The sequence below is a fragment of the Oryx dammah genome, unplaced genomic scaffold (assembly GCF_014754425.2).
Source record: "Oryx dammah isolate SB20612 unplaced genomic scaffold, SCBI_Odam_1.1 HiC_scaffold_28, whole genome shotgun sequence".
Taxonomy (NCBI): domain Eukaryota; kingdom Metazoa; phylum Chordata; class Mammalia; order Artiodactyla; family Bovidae; genus Oryx; species Oryx dammah.
The window spans coordinates 76,437,409-76,454,401 of NW_024070212.1; the positions used below are offsets into that span (position 1 = coordinate 76,437,409).

Here is a 16,993-nt window from a genome sequence, read left to right on the forward strand (position 1 = left end):
TTGACTATCTGAATTATGCTGGCAAACTGCTTCCTTTTTTGCTTTTTAACTGCCATCATGTTGTAAGGTTTTGAATCCTAATACAGCCTAGGACAGATGGTAAGAAATTACTTCATGGTTGAGATTTTATAACTTTAAAAAATAAGGTAATTTTTGCAGTGGGCTTCCTACATACTAAAAAAAATTTCTTCACATGATTTATTCATGCAAAATTGCTGTATGATTTCCCCTGCTATTGTTCTAAGAGGGGAAATGTTCATAAATGGGCAAGAAAATAGAAAATTCATTTATGTACTATACTTAATGATCTAATCCAGATTCCAGACTGGCTATGGAGATTGACAAATCTTGGTTGTGATAAATTAGTATACAGACGTATTCCCACTAACAGGAAAAAAGGCACTAACAGAAAAAAACAATGAAAATCGACAAATTCATTTTGAAATGCTACCTTAAACGCCAGAACAAATAGAAGAAAAGGGATTTTAAAAGTATACTTAAAAAATATGCACTGTCTTGAGGGAAAAATAAGACATCAGTACATAACTATAAAGCATCGACTGTTTCTCCATTTGTAAAATTCATTTTGATATGAATTACACATCATTTTTTCCTTAGGAGTACAGAGTTGCTAATTTTCTCCATATGTGTACAGTTCGTCTTTAACCTTTAACAAATGTCCTCTAGGCAGTCCACTTACCATCCAAGAACAACGCCACTCACAATTTTACATGCATACAAAGGGCTGAAAGCCCCATAAAAATAAATGATCCATGGTACAAGCTACATTAACCCACAGAATAATAAGCTAGTGCAGCCCTATAAATTTTAGTGACATCCATTCAAAACCACACTGGCTCACTTTAGTATTAAATTCATAGGAACAAAATAGTAAATACACATGTTTTATTTGTTAAGCTGCCAGCTATATATTTTGTGTAAAAGTTTGTTAGCCCAGGAAAAGCTATTGAAAGGTGTATCAGGCAGTGTATATTTAAAAGCAGTCTCTTTCCAATACATGAATTTATGTGTTACAGACACACTTACCATTAAGCATCATGTATATTTAATATCACAACATCTACCTCCGTGTGCTAAAAAGCCTTGGTTCATTTGTTGTTTCCATTATTGAAGAGCTAATATTCAGTTCTCCCACAATTTTTTAAAGTGCAGGCAACCCACAAGAGCTTCTAGTTTTAGCTTGCAGTCCTGTGGGACTACAATAATTGTTATGAAATCATTAATTCTACCTCAGCAGTTTCAACTGTCAGGTACATATAACAAAAATTGTAGTTAATGAATGCTGCTCAATTTATTAAATGAAAACCAGTATTTTTTTATATGCAGCACTGAGACATAGTAACATTGATCATTTGTGTATATACCATATTGCATAGTCTACCATTATTTATTGGTCAGGGTGTATAGCCATATTTAAAAAAAAAAGATTTTCATTAAAAAACAATGGAGGGAATTCTAACTCTCTAATGAAAGCATAATTAAAATAATTAGTACCCAAAGTAATATGTAATAAGAATCTATATCTATGAAAAAACAATCCAGGAGAACCAAGACTTTATTTCTCCTTTGGATAAACAAGATTCTTTCTTGTGCCATATTCTCTCTCCTAATTCTTACAAGAATATGAAAAAAATCCCCAAACTTCCAATTGTTTGAGATAGTAGTGTTGTAGTAGTCTTTCTCTAATGTTTGGCTAGTGAAACTTGTGTACATAGATACCCTATATCTTGATTTAAAGAGTATGAACTTGATTTCTTGTTTTCAATCATTCAAAGTAAACTGTGTAGACATTTGCAAGAGCAAAGAGAGAAGAATTTCTGAAAATGAAAGATGCAAAGGCATCATTTTTAGGATCCCAAAGGCATCTGCTTCCAATCAGTATGCTTTGACCAGTCAGTTGTCCAATGTGAACGATCACAATTAGCTTATATCGTGGGATCATCAAGTCCTTGACCTGGGCCTTAATAACCTAGAAATTAAAGGGAAAACAAAAGGTCTTCACTTAGTCACATTGAAATTTGAAAGTTTTTATTTTTCTCATAAATAGAGTGGATTTAATTGAAGAAAATAGCATGATACCTTGTGGATCTTTTCAGTAATTACTATAGAAAGGTAGCTATAATTTCCTTCAAGGAAAAGATAGGACATTTAGGGACAAAATGACAACCCCAGCAAGAAATCTACCTTTTCTAAGGCACATGGAAAAATGATAATCCAGAGAACAGAGTTTTCAATGCATTTATTGTGTTCTTGGGAAATATATGTTGAAATGGCTTCCCTTCAAAGAATGCCGGCATTACAATTATACCATCTTGTTCATGTCTAATTAAGGGACTATACATCTGAAGTCTCCTGTAATATGACTAATTGTGAATGCTTATTAGATAGATTATAATGAAAAAGAAAGAGAAAATCTGATGGAGTGCCAGCACTTTACTTGATAGAAATGTTTTTAAAGGCCCCAATGTTTTTATTTGATGGCATGCAAAGAAGGTGTTTTGGAGAAGGGATAGGCTACCCACTCCAGTGTTCTTGGGCTTCCCTTGTGGCTCAGCTGGGAAGGAATCTGCCTACAATGCGGGAGACCTGGGTTCGATCCCTGGATTGGGAAGATCCCCTGGAAAAGGGAAAGGCTACCCACTCCAGTATTCTGGCCTGGAGAATTCCACGGACGAGTCCATGGGGTCGCAGAGTCAGACACGACTGAGCGACTTTCATTTCACTTCAAAGAAGGTGCTTTGGGGAAGAGAAAATGATCATTAAAATATTGTATCTTTTATAATAACATTTTTAAAATAAATAGGGCAGTTTTATCCATTTTAAAAACCGAATACATGCAAGTGATGCACATAATAATTGTTTTAGACAAAGGCTTTTTACATACAGAGACACACATGGAATATGACCTAATAAATATTTTCATAAGATAAAAATAAAGTTTTACTGCTACTGCAAATTAATTGCTTTCATTAAAATAAGCAGGTTGTGCTTTCAACAAATATTAGGAAATCACGTGTATACCTCAGAAATTGTTTTAGTCATCTGTCTACAGAGTTCTGGTTCATACTGTTCTTCTTGTAGGTAGGTAGTTAACACATCTTTCAGAATACGATTGACAATGACCACAGGAAAATGTTTGTTAGGACCTGAAAATACAGATGAAGTTTCTTTCAAAGAAGTAATTTCAAATCATATCTGCCCATGCCATAGCTTAATCAAAAGAGTATCAAAACATGGAGACATTTAATCTTCTGGGTGGCCTCTACTGAAGGAAAAAAAGTGGCCCCAATTAGATTTCCAGCCAAGTTCTCTGGCAGAGGACAAGAAGACGGTGGATTCATCTGTTTACCTGATACCTTAAGAGTGTGTTCAGTACCATGGAGTCTGACATTGAACGTATCCTCCTTCCCAGTTCCCACTGTCTGTATGCTCAATTGCTCAGTTGTGTCTGACTCTCTGGGAGTCTATGGACTGTAGCCCACCAGGCTCCTCTGTTTAAGGGATTTCCCAGGCAAGAATACTAGAGTGGGTTGCCATTTCCTACTCCAGGGTATCTTCCTGATCCAGGGATCTAACCCCTATCTCTTGTGTCTCCTGAATTGGCAAGCAGGTTCTTCACCACTGTGCCACCTGGGAAGCCTCCAGCAGTTTCCAATGCTAATAACTTATTTCAGTGTCTTAACATCTTTCTAACTGACCCCCAACTCTTCAGTTCCCCACCTCCAATCTCTCTATAACACTACAACTGGAGTTGTAACACCCAGATGTTACCATTGTGCTTTCCTTGGCAAAGTCTAGAGTTCAGCTCCTATCCAACATACAGCTTCTTCTTCGACCACCACATGACTTCACCAGCAATCTTCACATGACTGCTGCTCCAGCCTCATGGAGTTTATCTGTTCTTTCAAGAGTGCTTTGTACATTTGCTCCTCTTTCAAAATGCAACACTCTTCCCCATCATGTTCATCTGATAAATATTCATTCATGTTTCAAGGCCAGCTCAAACATCTTCTCCAGTTAGCCTTCCTCCTCTCCTCAGGTACAAATTACCTCTCTCTTCTCTATATTCCCAGTGCTCTGGGTCCCCACTGCTATTGTGGCTCAGAATTCAGCTGATAATTGCTAAGGCTTACCTTACCTTTCTTCTCTGAACTGGTGAACAAGATTATATTTTATTATCCTCAAAGTCTAACACAATGCTAAAGTCAGAAAAAAATGTTCGAGGTCTGATTTCTGAATTTAAATAGAATTAAACATTTTCTAGATAATAACCATAGTACAAATAATAGCTACTCTTATCGAGCATTTTTTACATGCCAGCCACTGTGATAAGTGTGTGTGTTAGTTGCACAGTCATGTGTGACTCTTTGTGACCACACGAAGCCCTCTTTCCATGGGATTTCCCAGGCAAGAATACTGGAGTAGATTGCCACTTCCTTCTCCAGAGGATCTTCCCAACCCCAGGGACTGAACCCAGGTCTCCTGCATTGGAGGTAGATTCTTTACTGTATGAGCTACCAGGGAAGCCTCTCTGTGATAAGTATTTTATATTTATTACCTTATATGTATAATCTTTCAATAAATCTCTGGGGATAAATCTTATTGTTACCTCCATTTCACAGAGGGGAGAACAGATGTTTAAATATATTGGCTAAGTTACCTAGAATCACACAGTGGCAGGGTTGGGATGTACCTCCCTGGTTTATCTGACTTGAGAGCTTAAATTCTTAACCACATTTAGTCCACTTTCAGAGCAAAAGCTTCAACTGCATCTTATCCTGCACCCCAGGAATCTTACTTGCACCTCCCAGGAATATTAACCTTATCATTAACTTCTGTCATTGAATAACATGTTCGTGTGCCCAGTGCCCGGTATACAGAGGCTTGATCATTATTTGCTGAGTTGATATGGATGAAGAATTCTACCCAATTCTACTTTCAAAAGTCATCAGTATCTTTTAAGTGTTTATTTTCAATGACTGTATCAGTCAGGGACTAAGGAAATATATCACGCGTTAAAGTTAGGACATTTCCTAGAGGATTTAATAAACAGACTCCTTAGGGAGGTCTGAGCAAGATGCAGGGAATCATGAAGGAATGTTCCATCCCCCTCAGCTGGTGAAAAAGAAGGTGTTACTTTCATCCCAACCTGAGGAGGGAATTCTTATGAGAGATCCCAGAAGAGCCATGTGGCGAGGGCTCCCTCCACAGCAGCCTTGTCTTTCTGCTGATGGATGCAAAGAGCACAAGGTGAGCCCTTAGGCGGGGTTCACACTCCTCTCTTCTGACTTCCCACAGAAGTTTCCCAGTGGCTAAATTTAACCAGAAAGTGACACCCCGCGCCTAGAATTCAGTTAGGTCAACCTCCTGGGGCTCAATTTATAATATTTTTATTGTGATGCTTATACAGGAATTATTCAATTAAATTTAAATCAGGCTGGGAAATGAATCTGGACAAGTAAAATAGAGACATCGGAAGCAATGAGTATGATAATTAACCAAAATATTTAGTCGGCAGGAATCTCTCCCCTTCTACAGGAGAGAGACAAGCAGTTATAAACCTGGGAAGGGTTGGTCCTGATCGCTCTTGCTTTGTAGGATCAGAGATGGAGCACCAGCCCCCCAGGCCAAACACCTACTGTGTCATTATCCTGTGGCTCTTTTAGAAGATTTCCATTTGCTTATGATAGTGAGATGAGGCTAAATGTGAGGGCGGTTTCTCCCTCTCTGTTTAAAAAATTTTTTTAATGTTCCTACCAGGCTGGACCTGATTAAACAGATTATATCTTTTAGATTGGTACCTCTCCTTTCCATTCCCTCCTGCCAAGCGCTCATATCATATTTACCCAAGCTTGACCTGTATCACCCATGGGGAGCATTGGTCCTTTCAGAAAACAGTAAATCCCTTCAGTGCATGTGTCCACCTGGTACACCTCCCTGTCCTTTGGGAACAGCATCTCCCAAATGGAAGGGACTGGTCCTCTTCCCACTCTAACCATGTGGTTCTTTAGGATCATCATCTCTTTTGAGTCCAAGTCCAGGTCATGGTTGATTGGCGCTGGGTGGACTTGCCCCAAGCTACACCAATTAGAATCCTTTCTTGGAACTTTTACATTAAACTAGAACTAGGTAAAAAAAAAAGTCGGTCAGTCTCTTTTTGGAGTAAAAAGTTATGACCTGTGACTCTCAGGAACTGTTTCTCATTGTGAGAAGGAAGCCAAGCCACAGTGAGAGAGGGAGCCCACACACAGTTAGGGCTGGAAAGATGGAGTCCTGCCTGCACCTGGTCCCAGTCTCCAGAAGCTCCTGCTGTCCAGCGGCACCAATGCCCTTTATGTATTTACCTTAGATTTAAAAAAAATCTCAATAACCAGATTCAGTTCCAAAAAAAAGTTTAAATAGTGAACTTTTCTTCCCTCACTTCTTTGTGACCTTGGACCTATACAGCAGAATCATCCATTGTCTTACTTAGGCTTGGATGCTGAGATGCAGAGTCAATAATCAGCACTTGACTTCCAAAATGGGCTTCTCTGGTGGCTCAGATGGTAAGGAATCTGCCTGCAATGTGGAAGACCTGTGTTCAATCCCTGGGTTGGAAAGACCCCCTGGAGAGGGGCATGGCAACCCATTCCAGTATTCTTGCCTGGAGAATTCCATGGACAGAGGAGCCTGGCAGACTACAGCCCATGGGGTTGCAAAGAGTCGGACACAACTGAGTGACTTTTATTCACTCACTGACTTCCAAAACAAGCTCCAAAAACTTTCAGAGTCGACTAATGCAAAGGCTTAAACCTTTTTTGACATGGACATCATGTGAAAACACATGGACATCACCATGTAAACACATGTAAAACACAAGGACATCACCAGATGGTCGACACTGAAATCAGATTGATTATATTCTTTGCAGCCAAAGAAGGATAAGCTCTATACAGTCAGAAAAACAAGACCAGGAGCTGACTGTGGCTCAGATCATGAACTCCTTATTACCAAATTCAGACTTAAATTGAAGAAAGTGGGGAAAACCACTAGACCATTCAGGTATGACCTAAATCAAATCCCTTATGACTATACAGTGGAAGTGAGAAATAGATTTAAGGGACTAGATCTGATAGACAGATGCCTGATGAACTACAGATGGAAGTTTGTGACATTGTACAGGAGACAGGAATCAAGACCATCCCCAGGAAAAAGAAATGCGAAAAAGCAAAATGGCTGTCTGAAGAGGCCTTACAAATACCTGTGAAAAGAAGAGAACCAAAAAGCAAAGGAGAAAAGGAAAGACATACCCATTTGAATGCAGAGTTCCAAAGAATAGCAAGGAGAGATAAGAAAGAAGAAAGCCTTCCTCAGTGATCAATGCAAGGAAATAGAGGAAAACAATAGAATGGGAAAGACTAGAGATCTCTTCAAGAAAATTAGAGATACCAAGGGAACATTTCATGCAAAGATGGGCTCACTAAAAGACAGAAATGGTAGGGACCTAAAAGAAGCAGAAGATGTTAAGAAGAGGTGGCAAGAATACACAGAAGAACTACAAAAAAGATCTTCACAACCCAGATAATCACAATGGTGTGATGACTCACCTAGAGGCAGACATCCTGGAATGTGAAGTCAAGTGGGCCTTAGGAAGCATCACTACAAACAAAGCTAGTGGAGGTGATGGAATTCCAGTTGAACTGTTTCAAATCCTGAAAGATGATGCTGTGAAAGTGCTGCAATCAATATGCCAGCAAATTTTGAAAACTCACCAGTGGCCACAGGACTGGAAAAGGTCAGTTTTCATTCCAATCCCAAAGAAAGGCAATGCCAAAGAATGCTCAAACTACTGAACAATTGCACTCATCTCACATGCTAGTAAAGTAATGCTTAAAATTCTCCAAGCCAGGCTTCAGCAATACGTGAACTGTGAAATTCCAGATGTTCAAGCTGGTTTTAGAAAAGGCAGAGGAACTAGAGATCAAATTGCCAACATCTACTGGATCATCAAAAAAGCAAGAGAGTTCCAGGAAAACATCTATTTCTGCTTTATTGACTATGCCAAAGCCTTTGACTGTGTGGATCACAATAAACTATGGAAAATTCTGAAAGAGATGGGAATACCAGACCACCTGTCCTGCCTCTTCAGAAACCTATATGCAGATCAGGAGGAAACAGTTAGAACTGGACATGGAACAGCAGACTGTTTCCAAATAGGAAAAGGAGTACATCAAGGCTGTATATTGTCACCCTGCTTATTTAACTTCTATGCAGAGTACATCATGAGAAACACTGGGCTGGAAGTAGCACAAGCTGGAATCAAGATTGCCAGGAGAAATACCAATAACCTCAGATATGCAGATGACACCACCCTTATGGCAGAAAGTGAAGAAGAACTAAAGAGTCTCTTGATGAAAGTGAAAGAGGAGAGTGAAAAAGTTGGCTTAAAGCTCAACATTCAGAAAACTAAAATCATGGCATCTGGTCCCATCACTTCATGCCAAATAGATGGGGAAACAGTGGAAACAGTGACAGACTTTATTTTTCTGGGCTCCATAATCACTGCAGATGGTGATTGCAGCCATGAAATTAAAAGACGCTTTCTCCTTGGAAGGAATGTTATGACCAACCTAGACAGCATATTAAAAAGCAGACATTACTTTGTCAACAAAGGTCCATCTAGTCAAGGCTATGGTTTTTCCTGTGGTCATGTATGGATGTGAGAGTTGGACTGTGAAGAAAGCTAAGTACCAAAAAATTGATGCTTTTGAACTGTGGTGTTGGAGAAGACTCTTGAGAGTCCCTTGGACTGCAAGAAGATCCAACCAGTCCATCCTAAAGGAGATCAGTCGTGGGTGTTCATTGGAAGGACTGATGTTGAAGCTGAAGCTCTGGTACTTTGGCCACCTAATGCGAAGAGTTGACTCATTGGAGAAGACTCTGATGCTGGGAAAGATTTAGGGCAGGAGGAGAAGGGGATGGCAGAGGATGAGATGGTTGGATGGCATCATCAACTCGATGGACATGGGCTTGGGTGGACTCCAGGGGTTGGTGATGGACAGGGAGGACTGGCGTGCTGCGGTTCATGGGGTCACAAAGAGTTGGACATGAGTGGGAGACTGAACTGAACTGAAACTTTTTTTCTTTTCTAGAGCAATTTTTTTTTCTAATTTGGGAGGAAAAGATGCTTTTAGAAATCAAATTGCAAAGATCTGAAGAAGGATCAGGATGGAGAAAAGAAAGATAAACTCATCTGGAAAAAGAGATTTAGGAGAGAATAGATAAAAATTTGATTAGTTAACATATCTGTGTCTTAGCTTCCCAACTTGGGATAGTGATGAGAATTGCCACCTACTGTTTTTTTTTTGTTGGGATGAAATGAGATGAAGTATTTAAAATGCTCAGAAGAGTGAGTCTGCCACACAAAAAGCTACTCGTTAGATATTTATTATAGTGTTGTTGGTGTTACTGTTGCTTCCTCATTGCGAGCAACAGAAGGCAGCAGGATGGAAAATGGTGTAAGGTGGGAGATGGTTTAGGTCTCCACAGGCAGGAAGGACCCTATAGGGTGGAGCAAAGAGGGAGCGCCGAGAGACTGGCAGGCTCTCTGTCCAGCAAACCGTCTGGTGACAGGGCCTGATCATCTCACTGGAGTTGCGCTCAAGTGACGTCCTTCTCTCGCCATCTTTCGATTCTATTTTTCACTATATTGGCTGCATTCTCAGGTGCGCTGTCTTGATGTGTCAGCAAGGAGGCCATCTATAGCCCTGTGTGATGTGGGGATTACAGTCAGTCTTTTTAAAGAGTCGGGTACCTCTATAGTCATTGCTCCAGAAAAAGTCCTGTGGAGAACTCATGCCATACTTAAGAGGAAGTTATATTGGATGTCATGGAAGGCTTTTCTTCTTAGTGATCTAAGGTGATGTTCTATAGTCAGAAGCAATAACATACTGAATGAGAAGCAGCTTAAATACAATACTTTATTTAATTCTCATAGTATCCCTACCATGTGTGACCTATGATCCCTACTTACAGAGGAAGAAACTGAGGTTCAAGGATGCTGAATACCTTGCTCAAACATTATTTATTTAGGAATGGGCAAAACGACTATTCAGACTAACGTACATTGGCCCCTACAGCCAGTATTTTCTGCTGTACTCATGTTTCAGTGATCAATTAATGGGAAGAGATAAGGGGCTTTTAATGATAAATATATTTTCATTTTCCCCTTTCCTTTTTTTCTTTAATTATACTCATGTTTAATCTCATTCTTGGTGGCTATAATTACTCATATAAAGAGAGGACAACCATACTAAACATTTAAGATATGTTTAAATGATGCACATATTATTGGGTAGAGTGTGAAAACTTAAACATGGTAATACTGGTGACTGATATTTCTTTAACTCCTCAAGTCAGTATTTACTGTGTAGATATGAGAAAATCTTTGCCAAAGGCCCACAGAGTACCTTTCAGATGCAAAATAAACCCAGAAACACGTGGAAATACATATTTGATTATTAACAAAATAGCTACCTGAATCCTTATAAAATTGATTGTCAAGTATAAAAGGCTAATCATAGAAGAATAATTTGCATGACTTTTTGAAAGAAAATATGGAAACTTTTTTCTATACTAAGGTATTTTAAAAATTATTTTTCTAACTTGGTTCAGCACTCAGTACTTTTAAAACTGATGAGACAATTTAGCTTATTTGAGGAAATAAGTTATGAAAGCACGTATTTTTGAAGAAATGCAGGGCTTCATATTTCAAATGCTGTATCTTGTTGCAATCATCTCACAGGAGTTGAGCTCAAATGATGTCTTTCTCTCGCCATCTTTCGATTCAAACCCTTCTAGCATGCAGAACCCAGAGTCAAAGGCACTGAATGGTGAAGATCTTTTAGTTACAAGAAAACTTGACCCATACTTAGCTTGCCTAAATAAAAAGTCTAAGAGTACACAGGGTATTTAGGACTTGGTCTCAGGCTTTGTGTAGGGGTAAGATGGCAAAACCTGCCATAGAGCTTACATCCTTTCAGGTTTCAGAGGCTGATCCACTTCTTCAGTAGCCCAAACAATATTCTCTGAATTGACTCTCAAAGACTTTGATGACCTTGACAGTATCCCTCGGTCAGTCACTGTTACATCTCCGAAGCCAGTGTCAGCTTCAGCAGGATGCTATGGACCAAAAGTGATAAGAATGGCAGTGGTGGTGCTCCTCCAAAGGAAACTGGGTAAGGTTATCAGATGGAGTATAAGGGTATATTGAATGGCAGGATATTATCTGTCTACCATTGGCACTGTGAAAATACCAATGGACAGGCTAATTATGGAGCTTTACAATCCATGTCATCTTGGGGATTACCATAGGAAACTGCCTAGAAGGTCTAATGGGATGTGTTGATGGTCTATAATTTTCTTGAGGTTAACTGGCCACAGATTAAGTCACTCTGGCCCATTGCATCTTCCTTGGGTTACTGGTAAGTCTCTGTGGAATTTCTACACAGCAATAATTATATGTAGATCCAGATAATAGTGGGCAGGTACACTTTGGAGCAAACAAGTAGTTGTGTGAGAAAATGTGAGGGGGAACGAAATCACTGTGGATTCCACCTGGAGTACAGGGGCAGGTGCAAAGATTTTTGTTTTCAAAGACCCAAAACCTCTGTGGGAAAAGATAAACATCTCTGTCAACAGGGGACCAGGAATCATTTGCTTTTGCCTTGAAGGCTTTTTTCTCCATCCATTAGCAATCTTGGTTGGTTTTGTTCAATAAAATCTTAATGCCTGTTTCATTTAACTCAAGTAGACACAAAAAACTCCACAAGATAACCTTGAAATACCCAATGAACTTCTTAATTCAGTAACACACACTACACCTCAGTTGCAGCCAATGAATTATTTGGTATTTAGAAAATACTGATTAAAAAAAAAATTAAACAATGGGTACTGGCCCCATTTTGCAAAGGAAGAAATTAAAGCAATATCAAATCACCCAATTAATTAAGATCCCTTATATCGTGGTAGTATTGAAGGTGACGCCAGGTTGTCAGATATTACTTTGAGTAAATATCACCCATGAAATTAGAAGTTTTAAATAGGAAGGAATAATAAAATAACACACCCATTTGGTAAGTGTTTTCCATGTGAACTGTGAGGCGAGAGGCATCTTCAGGCTGGCAAGGTTCATCCATATAAGACACTGTACTCATAGAGCTAAAAGGAAGGAGAGAGGAAATTTTAACAGTTATGATAACAATGGTAACAAAACACAATGTTGCTTTTAGCAAAAAGTTATAGAAGTTTTTCCTCTAAAAAGAAATTTCAAGCAAGTCTCAGATAGATATATTCCGGTAAAATATTTAAAGTCTAAAACATTTTAGAGATGGAAATATTACTGGAGTAGAGAAGTTACTTGGAGCAAGTCTCAATATAGTGGTAGAAACCCAGTTCAGTGCCTGGGGCCTTTGATTATGAAAGTACTGATGGATTGTTCCATTCGCAGGGTAACAGAGTTTGTACAGTGGGCCCTCCACATCTGTGGATTCTAGACTCATGGATTTTGTTTGGCTAAATCCATGGATATGGAACCCATGGATATGGAGGGCCAGCTGTATTTCACCATTTTATATAAGGGACTTGGGCTTCCCTGGTGACTCAGTGGCAAAGAACCTGCCTATTAATGCAGAAGAGGCAGGTTTGATCCCTGGGTCGGGAAGATTTTCTGGAACAGGAAATGGCAACCCACTCCAGTATACTTGCCTGGAAAATCCCATGGACAGAGTGGCCTAGTGGGTTACAGTCCATGGGGTTGCAAAAGAGTTGGATATGACTTAGTGACTAAACAACAACAACAAAAATAAGAAACGTGAGCATCCACAGATTTTGATAATGCACAGGGGCTTCTGGAACCAGTGTTCAGTAGATACCGAGGGATGCCTGTACGTGTTTTGAAAGCTACTGGCAGTGTATATGCTTCATGTTACTCTCTTCATATACACTTTGTTGTCATTCAGTCACCCATTTGTGTCTGACTTTTTGCAACCCCATGGACTGCAGCATGCCAGGCCTCTCTGTCCCTCACCATCTCCTGAAGTTCACCCAAGTTCACGTTCTTTGCATTGGTGATGCCATCCGGTCATCTCATCCTCTGACAGCCTCTTCTCCTTCTGCTCTCAATCTTCTTCATATATACTACTATATGTAAAATAGACAATGGAAATTTGCTGTATAACTCAGGGAACTCAAATTGGGGCTCTGTAACAACCTGCAAGAAGATCCAACCAGTCCATTCTGAAGGAGATCAGCCCTGGGATTTCTTTGGAAGGAGTGATGCTAAAGCTGAAACTCCAGTACTTTGGCCACCTCATGCGAAGAATTGACTCATTGGGAAAGACTCTGATGCTGGGAGGGATTGGGGGCAGGAGGAAGAGGGGACGACAGAGGATGAGATGGCTGGATGGCATCACCGACTCGATGGACGTGAGTTTGAGTGAACTCCGGGAGATGGTGATGGACAGGGAGGCCTGGCGTGCTGCGATTCATGGGGTCCCAAAGAGTCAGACACGACTGAGCGACTGAACTGAACTGAACTGAACAACCTAGAGGGGTGGGAAAGGGTGGGAGGTGAGAGAGAGGTTAAAGGAGGGGACATATGTACACCTATGGCTAATTTATGTTGATATATGGCAGAAATCAAACCAACATTGTAAAGCAAATTATCCTTCAATTAAAAATAAATAAATTTTTTAAAAGGAGACTGTCTCAAAACCAAACAAACAACTATTGGCAATTACCTCTATGACAGATGCAAAGGCTTTTCTCAAAGTGGACAAAACTCACAAAGGGACTGGGGATTATACAAGGAAGCTTAAAATGTTGGGAAACAAGTTCTCTACATACATGGGGGATTATAAAGAGTTTATTGTTAAATGTACCTCACAAAATCCCTTTAGCAGAAGAAAGAAAACTGAGAAACCCCCCATATGATGACAGAAACTGCAATTCACCCAAACTATCATAATCAATAAGCATCAGTCACCCTTTTCAACATTAAGAAAGGGTTTTGGTTTGGTTACCAAGGCAATATAAGCTTATCCAGGTGTTACACAGGAGACCCAAGTGAAGAGGAACTCCTAAAGACCCTACAGCACTGCTTAATCAGAGGAAACTCAGCTGTCACTAATGGCAGTCTCAGGTCTCCACCCCAATTCTCTCCACCTGTGAAAATGGAGGTTAAACAGATGTCATTTCAAAGGAGATGATATCATAGTGTGTGTGTGTGCGCACGTGTGTGTGTGTGCTTTCAGAGTGACTGCTTTTCTAAGAGTCTACACATTTGCTTTAAATTAAATGAGAATAAGGTATTTGCTCTTAATCATTGGGGATTTTTTCTTCTCTCTGCAAGGAGTTTTAAACACTTAATTCCGAGCTGTTGGGAATTAATGAGCTTCTTGCAAATTGCTATTTTAAGAAAATCATGGACATTATATTTCAAAAATCCTTTAATACAATACAATTTACACAATAAATTAAGGTTTACCCATGTAGCCCAAGAAAGTGATGCAAGACATTATTATGGCTGCTTTTCCATGAGGGATTTCTGGATTAGAGTTAGTCTTCTTTCTTGTAACACCTGCTTTCCTCAATTTTCTGCTGCCCTTTGAAGTAGCAACCAACCTGTTTAGCCACACTGGCTGCAGGTGTTGTGGGCAGCACCAAAGATGATAGCTTCTGCTTAGAAAACCCAATGTGGCATAAACCCCTTGATTCTAAGATAAGCCAGGCTGCCCCAATATTGTATATGCTACTTTTTATTTTCCAAAACATTTTCCATCAATCACCTCATTTTAACTTTAAAATATTCCCTTTACGTAAGTAAGAAAGTCATTTTTCTGCCCATTGCAGTGATAAAGAGAACTAGACAAAGGGTTTAACATCATACATATAGGAAAGGCAGACGTGAATTTCACATATCCTATTTACCTCTCAGTGACAAAGTTTCACATATGATTGTATCTGATAGAATGGAAATAGGGGCAATGACTTCCTGAAATAATTAATTGCTGCAATTAAAATTTACCTTGCACAAACATATAAAGACCTTATTTTTTCTCTACAAAACACCATATTAAAAACTCACAGAAAAAGTTTTGGGTAAAAATTCTGAAAGAATTAATGCAACTAATTCAAACAGCAAGGGCCTATTTATAACTGGTGTATAGATATGATGGCAAGAGCTCAGAAGCTATCTTGGCTCTTTGGGATGACCTTATGGATAATGGATCAAAAGCTAGAAAACTAGGTTCCTGAACTATTTTTTCCAGGCTTTTTTTTTAATGCAAGAGAAAATATATTTCTATTTTGTTAAAGCCAATGTTTTTTGTTTTTTATAAAAATATTATAAGAAGCATTAGATATAACTGATACAGAGTTTGGAAGTAGGATGTCATAATTAATAGAGCACAAAACTTGGAGTTAATTTTGTGAAAGAGATGGGGCTTTCAGGAATGAGATTTCAGATATTTTGCTGAAAACCTGGATTCCCTTATCATGCAGAAGGAAGATATTAGTCTATTGATTTCTGTACACTGGAAAGCTGACCATGAATCAGCTAAGACAATAACTTCAAGGAAAGTTACAGGAAAATTTTACTTAAAAAAAATCCTATTCATGATATCTGTTGAAACTGATACCTGAGAGTGCTCACATTAGAAGGAGATCATTTGGAAAATGGGAGAGAGAAAAGAGAATAACATGCTGAACAGAAAAAATACGATACTATTGCTTGAAAAAGACAAAAAGAAGACATAAAATATTTAAAATACTTGCAGCTGTCAATGTCAGTTCAGAACATTGACTCAGAAGAACTTGTACATATTTCCTGTTGGTAAACAGCTTTATTCAAGTCCTTTGAAAATTTTTAAGATAAAAATGTGAGATGCTTCACAGAGCAAATTTGTCATTTTAATTACCAGTACTGTATACACAACACAACAAATTTACTGTGTATATTTCACAATGTTACAAGTGGATGAATTTCAGTTGTCTACGACCAGGCCTTCCCTAGTTTATAATAACAATCTTTTTAGATACATGATCTCACAGCAAATGGAATGCTGTAGTAGATTTCTTTTTATTTGAAAAATGTTTTTGCTGTCTACGTATTTCATGAGTGTGTGGCATTTATGGAGGAAAAGGATTTCAACTGGCAAAATGTATTCACGAGAGTTGTAAAGTTTTAGGAAAGAAGGTAGGTTTTAGTAAAATCAGGAACACTGAAAGTCTGAAGTAAGCTGCTGGTGAAAACACTGAAGAAATCAACTAATATTATTCTAGAGAAAAGAGTAACAATTTGTAATCAATGTAAATGTCAGTTAATACTTTGAATCACATATACTATTGCTCAGAAGAGACTTGGAATTAGCCTGGATGTAGAAACACTGCATGAAATTTGTTCACAGTAACAAAAGTAATCCTCCTATATTGTATATGTGTGTGTGTGCTCGGTAGCTGAGTCATGTCTGACTCTTTATGATGCTATGGATTGTAGGCTCCCCTGTCCATGGGATTTTCCTGGCAAGAATACTGGAGCCAGTTGCTATTTCCTCCTCCAGAGGATCTGCCCTACCCAGGGGTTGAACCCGTGTCACTTAAGTCTCCTGCATTGTAGGCAGATTTTTTACCGCTGAGCCACCAGGGAAGTCCATATTGTATATAACCCTCCTGTATTGTAACTGATTGACGTTGGAAATGTCCCACGCCAACCCAAGAGCCTGTGTTCTGATTATGCAAAAAAGAGCCCCACACAAAATAGCTAAGGAGTTAGAATGTTTATATTTTTCATGAAATTCAGTTTTCCTGAAGACATCTTACAAATTTGCATACTGACCATTCCTTGAATTAAAAAGAATACAAGGCATGTCTTATTTTTATGATGGTTGGAGATAGAAAAATAATGTCAGCTAAATCTCACCAGCTATAATACCAT

General features: G+C 38.9%; 1 protein-coding gene across 2 annotated transcripts in view; it reads right to left on the minus strand.

Moving 5' to 3' along the window:
- Positions 1-1,023: 1,023 nt before the first annotated feature.
- The window catches only part of DYNLT5 (dynein light chain Tctex-type family member 5), a 30,087-nt gene continuing 14,117 nt past the window's right edge, over positions 1,024-16,993 (minus strand). For both annotated transcript variants that reach the window (XM_040232646.1, XM_040232645.1), the window contains 3 exons: positions 12,128-12,219; positions 3,043-3,167; positions 1,024-1,990 (listed from right to left, as the gene is read on the minus strand). In XM_040232646.1, coding sequence (XP_040088580.1) covers positions 1,787-1,990; positions 3,043-3,167; positions 12,128-12,219 — 421 coding nt within the window. In that variant the 3' untranslated portion in view covers positions 1,024-1,786. The remainder of the gene's footprint in view (positions 1,991-3,042; positions 3,168-12,127; positions 12,220-16,993) is intronic.